The sequence below is a fragment of the Panthera leo genome, chromosome B1, assembly GCF_018350215.1.
Source record: "Panthera leo isolate Ple1 chromosome B1, P.leo_Ple1_pat1.1, whole genome shotgun sequence".
In the NCBI taxonomy this organism is placed as follows: domain Eukaryota; kingdom Metazoa; phylum Chordata; class Mammalia; order Carnivora; family Felidae; genus Panthera; species Panthera leo.
The window spans coordinates 35700267-35708801 of record NC_056682.1 but is presented as its reverse complement, the minus strand read 5'-3'; the positions used below and the strand labels follow the sequence as shown (position 1 = coordinate 35708801).

At 55.5% G+C, this 8535-nt stretch overlaps 1 protein-coding gene across 1 annotated transcript; it reads right to left on the bottom strand.

Moving 5' to 3' along the window:
* Positions 1–430: 430 nt before the first annotated feature.
* On the bottom strand, positions 431–8301 carry LGI3 (leucine rich repeat LGI family member 3). Its single transcript, XM_042933852.1, has 8 exons — positions 7993–8301; positions 7015–7086; positions 6091–6162; positions 5674–5745; positions 5499–5570; positions 4567–4736; positions 4254–4418; positions 431–2080 (listed from the first exon to the last, which is right to left on the bottom strand). Exons 1-8 carry the CDS (start codon positions 8196–8198, stop codon positions 1263–1265), a joined length of 1647 nt encoding a protein of 548 aa, XP_042789786.1. The 5' UTR covers positions 8199–8301; the 3' UTR covers positions 431–1262.
* Between the last annotated feature and the right edge of the window lie 234 nt (positions 8302–8535).

The following is an 8535-nucleotide window of genomic DNA, read 5'->3' as shown; positions in this document are numbered from 1 at the left end:
ACCCACCCAGTTGGCTCATGTTTGCAGAGTCCCTGGCTCGGCCAGCTCTTGGACCCACCTAAAGGAGCCTACACAGCTCAAGGTCCAGTCCCAAAGGTGGGGCTGAACGACAGGGTGGTCTGAGGCTTCGGCAGCTATAGTAAAGAAAAGCTGGAAGGCTTTTATCTGGGTGGTCTCCTGTCCACAGGTGAGCAGCATTCAGGATCAGAGCAGGAAACTCCAGTAAGAACAGAGAGCCCTAAGAAGAAGTCAGGGTCTGGGGCGCCTGGGTGGCTCAGTCGGTTAAGCGTCCGACTTCAACTCAGGTCACGATCTCGCGGTCCGTGAGTTCGAGCCCCGCGTCGGGCTCTGGGCTGACGGCTCAGAGCCTGGAACCTGCTTCCGATTCTGTGTCTCCCTCTCTCTCAGCCCCTCCCCGTTCATGCTCTGCCTCTCTCTGTCTCAAAAATAAATAAACGTTTAAAAAAAAAAAAAAAGAAGTCAGGGTCTGCTGTTGTTATTGCTTTGGGCAGAGGGGCTTTGCCCCCAGGAGATCAAGCTGGTGTCCAGAGGCTGGCACCACCATTCCCATCCTTATCAGCTACAGGGTGGGCACACCAGGGATGAGCAGAGGAGGGTGGGTACTGTGTGTCTTCTCCAAGAAGAGAGGCAAGGTGATGAAAGAGAGCCTCTTTAGGCAGCACTGAACCTGCATGTGTGCACACAGAAATGGGAGTGTCAGCAGGTGTGTGTGCGTGTGTCCACGTGTGCATGCAGAAGCACAGCATGGGTGAGTGAGCCCAGCAGTGTGAAGGATGTGGCTGTGGGCTGCAGGGCAGAGCACAAGTAGGTAAACAGACACCTGGAGCACCAACAGGAGAAACTGGGGAGTAGGAAGAATAAGCTGAAAAACAAGAGGGGTGGCCCTGCCCTTCCTTCCCGTACTCCTTCCCTGGGGCCGGAGCACGGGGAAAGCAGCAGACCAAGGGGGGGCCTTCAGGTAGGGTGTGGGGCAGACAAGTGTCCACATATAAGAGGGCACAGGGTTGCTGGGTTGCCTGGTGCATATACAAGTCTTCATGCTGATTACAACTATGACAAGTGGCTCTCCTGGGCCAGTCCACAGTGTGGCCCATGCTCATGGGGGGTGCGGAGGGTGTATGTGAGGGCATGTACACAGGTTGGCTACATGTGTCTTCACATGGGCACACATGCTGCTCACACAGAGACTTCTGTTCAGCCTCGAGTGGCTGCCCGAGGAACACAGAGGCCTCGGCACCCCTCTAGGCACTGAGATCCACCACTATGTGTCGGTACACGAGCGTCTGTCCCTTGAAGCTAGGGGCCAGGAGCAGCTGAGCATCCCCAGCAGGCATGTAGCAGAAGGCCCGAGGGGCCTGCACAGCCAGCTCCTGGAACCGCACAAACTTTTGGCGCCCCTCATCCCACTGGTAGATCTGCGTGAAGGAGAAGTCGCTGCCCAGCGCCAGGTAGCGGCGGCCACCCACGAGGAAGGGCTGCATGGCCAGCGAGCCCCTGGAGGGCAGGGCCTGCACTTCGGAGAAACGGGTGCCCTCCCAGCGCAGGATCTTGGAGTCACCGATGTAGCGGCTGAGACACAGGTAGCTGTCGCGCCCAGCACGGAAGTGTTTCACAGCCTGGGCATCAGGCACCTGGGTCACCTCACCCTGGGCCACAAACTGCTTCTGGGTGCGGCTCCACTGATAGATGACAGGTGCCTGGGAGCTACTAGACACAATCAACCGTGGCTTGCCCTCGCCATCTACAAACTCCAGGTCAGTGTCACGGTGCCAGGCATGCAGGGCCTGGTGGGAGTAGAAGCCATTCTGGTGCCAGCGGTAGAGGCTGGTGGCACCCGCCTTGGAGCTGTCGGCCACGGCAAAGTACCAGTCGCCGTCAATGCGGAAAGCCTCCAGGTCGTTGGGCTTGCGCACACGCTGTGGGTCGATATCCTGCAGCTTGGTGAAGCGTGTGGTGTTGGGGTCCCAGTGGTAAATGTAAGATCCACCGAACAGCTGGGCCACAACCACATACAGCTGGCTGTCTACCACCATTGGCTTGCAGTGCACTGCAGAGGGGGCTGCCAGGGTGGAGGGAAGCAGGGTGGAGGCAGTGTCAGGCAGCCGCGGGCCCCCAGCCCACGCCATGCCCTCGGCAAAGGGGGTCAGTTCCCTCCAGCCCCAGGCCAGAACTAAGGCTCTCCCCTAGAGCATCCCTCCCCCTGATGCCCACCCACTTTTCACAGCTAATAATCTGTCTCAGCATCATGCTCCCTCCGCCCTTGCTCCCAGAGTTTAAATATAAGCTGACACTAAGCACAAAATAGGTATCCCTAGCTATTGACCCGTTGTTTATCCATAATGTCATTATTGAACTTTTATTGTGTGAAGTCACTGTGCTAAGTGTGAACACAGTTCCTCAATTAATCACTCCGAAATGGAATCTATTATTTTGCCCAGAAGCAGGCTCAGAGTCTAAGTGACTTGTCCAAAGCTACCTGACTGGCCAGATGCCAGGAAGGGGAAGGAGGAAGAGTCTGTGCCTATCCACAGCCTGGTGATAGAGCCAAGGTATACAAAATGACAGCTTGATGTTTGGATAGTTGTGTATGAAAATGCATTCTCCTAAGAACTCCTACTTTTGAAAGGGCCTTAATGTATGAGGACGTCCACACAAATGTATTTGTCAACAACCAGACATCTGACCCCTTCTCAGGCACCCAAAGCACATGGGGCCACACTCTTTACCTATCTTGGTGTCCCCAGTCATCTCCTCTCCACCCCTCCCCTCTCCTTCTCCCCTCCCCTCCCCTCCCTTCTCCTTTCCTCTCCTCTCTTTCTTCCCAGTGCTGCTTCACCCATCCTCCTCCCCCCCTCCTCTCTCCCCAAGAAAGCTCATGCTGAGCCCCAGGCTCTGGCAGTCACCCCCGAATCCCTTCCACAGCCTTGGTGCACCTGTGTAGATACCGATGATTCCCCCAGCACCCAAGCTGCAGCTCAGACCCTCCCTGCCCACACACCCAAAAGCACCTCAAACTCTAGCTGGCCATTACTGAGCAGATATGTGCCCCCAAACCTGGTCCTCTTCTCCCTCTGTGTTCTCAGCTTCAGTTTGTGGCTTCACCCAGTCCCCCCCACCAGAAACCTAAAGCTATCCCCAACACCTCCCTGTCTCTCACTCACCCACAACTAATTGGTCCTGAGTCCTGTCAATCCTCCCTTCTGCTTTCTAATATAGTTTGTGTAGGATTGCTGTTATTTTCTTTCCATAAATGTGTTATAGAATTTATCAGGGAGACCATCTGGCCCTGGAGTCTCCTTTTCGGGGAAGTTTTTGTTTTGTTTTGCTTTTGTTTTAATAAGGACTTTAAGTTCTTTTAGAGATACAGGGCAATTTAAATTTTCTGTTTCATCTTGTGTCAGTTCGCTCCTCCTTTCTAAATCTATCTCTCCACCCCACTACTATTGCCCCAGTCCAGGTTCCAGCAGATCCCTCTAATAGTGTGCCCACATGACTTGGCCCATGCCAAGCCACTCTCCATGCCGCATACAGAGAGAGTGTTCTAAAATACAGGTTGGATTGGTTCACACACTCTGCTCAAAACCTGTCCATGACCTGGTCCTCATGTCTTTTGGGTTTCATCTGCCTCTCTCCACTTTGAACCATATGGTGCAGTCAAATGAGCTGCTTATGGTTTACACATGTACACATTCATACACTAAGCTGTTGCACTCCTTCTTGAATTTGCTCATGTTGTTCTCTCTGCCAGAATATACTTTCTGCATTTTTTCTCTGAGCTAGGTATCCCTCAGCCTTCTAGATTCAGCTCAAATTCAGTGGATCCCAAACTGAGCTCACTAGCCACTCCCATCTCCTCCTTGGTTTACAGGCCCCACCCAGTTACTTAAGCCAGGCTCTTAGGCATCACCTCTGACTTGTCCTTCACCCTCACCTTCAAGACTCAGCTCAGGTGTCTGCTCCACTAGGAAGCCTTCCTTGATTGTCCAGGGTACAGCTCTCCTTTGCGGTCCCAGAGCATCATGTACATATCTCCCTCCTCACACCCATCTATTACATGAATGTTATCTGTGTATATGTTGGCCTCTCCCCCAAAGACTGGAAAGTTATTATGGGCAGAGACCATGTCTCATCTATCTCTCTACCTATAGGAACCCACTGGAGAGGAACAATGAAGCCCATCCCCACCCCAACCCCTTAAAGTGGGGCCAGCACAGCCAGACTGGGGCAGGTACCTGGTATTCTATCATAATCTCGAAGCTGCCGTTCAACATAGTCCCACTTGAGGACGGTGCAAGCGCTGGCACCTGGCTGGGCCAGAGCCAAATAGAGGTCACTGGAGTAAAGGAAGGGCTCGGCTGATACTGCTGGGAAGGGCAGGGTCTGGTACAGCACAAAATCTGCAGGGTCAAGAAGTGAGGGGTGGGGTGAAGAAGGGTAAGAGCTTGTTGGGTGATAAGGTTGCTGGATTGCAAGGCCAATGTTGGGGGTGGTTCTGGCAGTGCCTGTGGGGCTGCCCTGGGGAGGTCTGCTGGGGGCATCTCCTACCTGTGGTGATGCAGTCGAACTCCCGCAGCGGCAAATCCTGCACCTTGTGCTCTTGGAAGCGGGGCGGGCTGGCGCAATAGATGGGAGCCACCGTGGTGTTGGTATGCACCAGCCACTCCACCAACCACTTCACTTTGCAGTCACAGTTGAGTGAGTTGCCCCGCAGGTCCCTGGATCATGAGGGTGACGGAGGGAATATAGAAAGGAACAGGCTCCCAGCTGTTCTGCCCACCCAGGCTCTCTAGGTTTTTAGAAGTAGGTATAATCAAGGCCACTGCTGGCTTTTCACATGGCATCTTTGCACAGATTAGAGAAAGGTTCCCCTGGGGGTAGGTACACCCCTGTGGAGACATGCTTGGCCAGTGGAGTGGGAGCTGAGTTTTAGTCCCTACTTGCCTCCTAGGTCAGGGGCCTTTTGCAGTGTAGAACCTGCACAACTATGTTACATCTCAGTTCCTCCAGACCTTCCACAATCCTGGGTTGGTTTTCTTCTTGTGTAAGTACTGATTGATTGTGGCTATGCTCTAGGACTTCAGTGAAGGTTCAAATCAAACATAGATTTAAAAAGCACGTGTTTGGGGGCACGTGGATGGCTCAGTGGGTTAAGCACCTGACTCTTGGTTTCGGCTCAGGTCGTGGTCTCATGGTTCATGGGATTGAGACCCACTGACATCATGGAACCTACTTGGGATTTTCTCTCTCCCTCTCTCTCTGCCCCTCCCCCCCTCAAAATAAATAAATAAACTTAAAAAAAGAACATATACACATGGTGTCTCGTGTGCATGAACACAGCCTTCCGGGAGGCATCTCCAAACCCAAGCCCTCCCAGCCTCTCAAGACCTTATGATCTTCCCAATTCTGGCTCCCACACCGCTCCCTCCAGGGATGCGCCCCTCTGTGGCATTGTTAAAAGAAGTAGGGCTCAGCCTTACAAGTCACTCAGGATGTCCAAGGGCCGAAAGATGTCTCTAGGCAGTGTCTGCAGATTATTGTTGGCCAGCGATCTGCAAGAGAGACCCTGAGTCACCTGAAGATTGTGGCTAAGGCCATAGGCCACAGGAGATGAAGGGCTTTGGTCTGGTGTGCTTATGTACATGATGTACTCACAGGTGTGTCAAAGACTTGAGTCCTCTGAAGGTAAACTTGGATAGTGCCCAGATGTCATTGTTCTCAATGAAGCTGGAGAAAATGAGAACTTGTCTTAGATGCCACTCAGCATCCCAGACCCCCAACCAGCTATTTCCCTCTGCTCCATCTAGATTCCTGCCCATGGTCCTAAGCCAGGCTTCCATTCTGATTCTGGAGACATTAAGCCTGTGGTGACAGGGCATCCAGGCAGGATGGTTTAGGCAGAGGGATGGATGAAATGACCCTCTGCTCGGGTCCTGCGGTCAGAGGATCCAAGGGCTCTCCACTCCCTGCATCTTCCCCCGGCCTTCCTCATTTACCCTCCCCTCTCAGTCCACCCAGGTCCCAGCTCCCTCCTCCCTTCTAGTTCCCATTTCCCGGTTCCTTGCCACACACAGGTACTGCAGGTGCGACAGTCCTGTGAAGGCATTGTCTCCAATCAGAGTAAACTTGTTGGAGTTGAGTAACCTGGAGAGACAGAGGGAGAATTAGAGCTTCCAAGCCTGTGCCCGCTGTGCCAGCCCCCAGCCTGTTGCCTCACCCTGGGGATTCCTCACAGACTGGCTGTCCTGCCACCCCACCTTGGGACCCCAGCCCCAGCCGGGAGCCCCAGAGAAGCCCAGCAGCAAGACTAGCCAGGAGCCTGTTCTAGTCCCAGAATCTTCTTCAAGGGTAGAAACAGCCAGGGGCAGATCTCTCCGGTCAAGCTGGGTCCTTCCCCACTGCATCATTCCTGTCTCCATCACCACTCTCTGCCTCCTACCCTCACCCGTAGCTCACTCTGTCCCTTTCAGACTGGTGGTGAGTTTGAGGATAACCCACAGTGAAAAGGAGTTGGGGTAACTCACAAGCACCCTTTCCTGCAATTGACTCTCCAAACAGAAACATTCCCTATTACAATTCCACACCCTCTCCTCCCTCCCTTTCAACCCCCAACTCTTCCTTCAAATCCTGGTGTCAGCGGTCTCTATGATGACCCTTCTCCCTGCAGTGTCCATCCTATGGCACCAGCCCAAGTTACTGACCCCAGTTCTTTTGGGTCTCCAGAGGAGGAAAGTCCATTCCTAATTGGGCCCTAAATATCCACTCTTGGCTTTTGCATGCAACCCCCACCTTCTTTCTCCCCACTGCAGCTCCCTTCACCCTTCCTGACTCTATGCTGCTGCACCTTTTGTGGCTATCCCATCCAGTAAAAGTAAGGGACACCTGCATCTTAATCTCCAATGGCTATCTTCATTTGCTCTCCTCCCCCCAGTCCAGGGTCTGCCCCCTTCCACTGCCCCACCCCCTACCAGCCCTTCCTCAAGGCCCTGTCCATACAGGAACTGCAGCAGTGGCAGGTGGGAAAACGCTCCATCCTGGATCTCCGAGAAGGCAGCATTCACCAGCGTCCTGCAGGGGACACCTGAGTCAGTACTGTGGGGACTTTGCAGGGACTGGGGGGGTGGGGGTGGGAGGGGAGGGGTTCACAAGGTGAACAGGGCAATTGTTCTGTGCACACTTGCCCTGGAAACCACTCATTTCACCAGCCTGGGCCACCCACCTAGGGCTATCTTTCTCTTCTCCTCATAAACTCATTGCCTTCGGTCTCACTATCCTCCCCTACTGCCTCCCTCAGCACCAGTGGCCCCAGGCTCAGCTTCCCCTTCAGCCAAAAGAAGGTTCCATCACCCACACCCTCAAGATCATCCAAACACCCACAGTGTGCTGGGTGCTGTGGAGGGATGGGGCACTGGGATGGCGGTGGGGATTAGCACCCTGCTTTCAAGGACCACACAGCTCATCTAGTCCCTGAGGCCACTTAACTGCAAGTGACGGGCTGGCTGGCCCAGTGCCAGAGTGGATGGGAGACCAGTGGCAGGCGTCTGTCCCCAGACAGGGCACTGTGTGGGTATATCCCACTTCTATCCCTCCCCCTGATTCCACCCTCCCTCCCTCCACAAAAAGCCTTTCTGCCCTTGGTGTGACATCACAGGCAGGAGCCCACATGCTCTTGTAAACAACCCCTCCCCCATGTTCAGAGCCCTGCACACAGTAGGTCTCATTGATGCTGCCGGTGGTGATGATTCATTCTTGGCCATAAACTCCTGTTTTCCCCAGCCATGGCTGCTGAGCCTGCATGACTACAGAACTCCCTACCTGGAGGATGCCTTGAATCTCCAGTCCTGAGGACCCCTGGAGTATTCCTGCTCCCCACGCTTTGTAGACTGGGAGCAAGGGTTTTCCCATCCACTCCCAGAGAGGCTCTTGCCTTCCTCCCTCTCTCCGCTCCCCCACCTCAGAAGCCAGGGCACTCACAGAGAGATGACCTCGGAGGGCAGGTTCCTGGGCACTGCCTTGGAGTCCACGCAGAAGGCGGTGTCCCTGGTGCAGGAGCAGCTAGGCGGGCAGGGGGGCGTCTTGGGGGGCCTCTTGGCACTGACTTGCAGCATCAGGCAGAAGCCGAGCGTGGACAGCGCCAGCAGCCGGAGCCCGGAGCCCCGCCTGGCCCGCAGCCCCGCCATGCTGACTGCAAGCAAGCTCTCCCTCGGGTCACCGGCCGCAGCCCCCGCCCCGCGGCTCTCCGCCACCCAGCGCGGGCTGGCACCTCCCGGCCACCGCCGCCAGCAGCCGCTGCCGCAGCTAGGGGCCCGGCTGCCCGCTGCGGAGAGCCGAGTCCTCCAGCCCTCGGCCGCGGGCTCCGTCCCCTCCCCTGCTCGTTCTCGCGAGCCGGCTGGGAGAGCTGCGCGGGCCCGGAGCCGAGCGAGGGCTGACCGGCGGGGGCGGGCGCGGACTGCGGCGGGGGCGCGCGCAAGGCCGAGGGGGGCGGGGAGCGGGGGTGGGGGGGTGGGGGGACGGCGC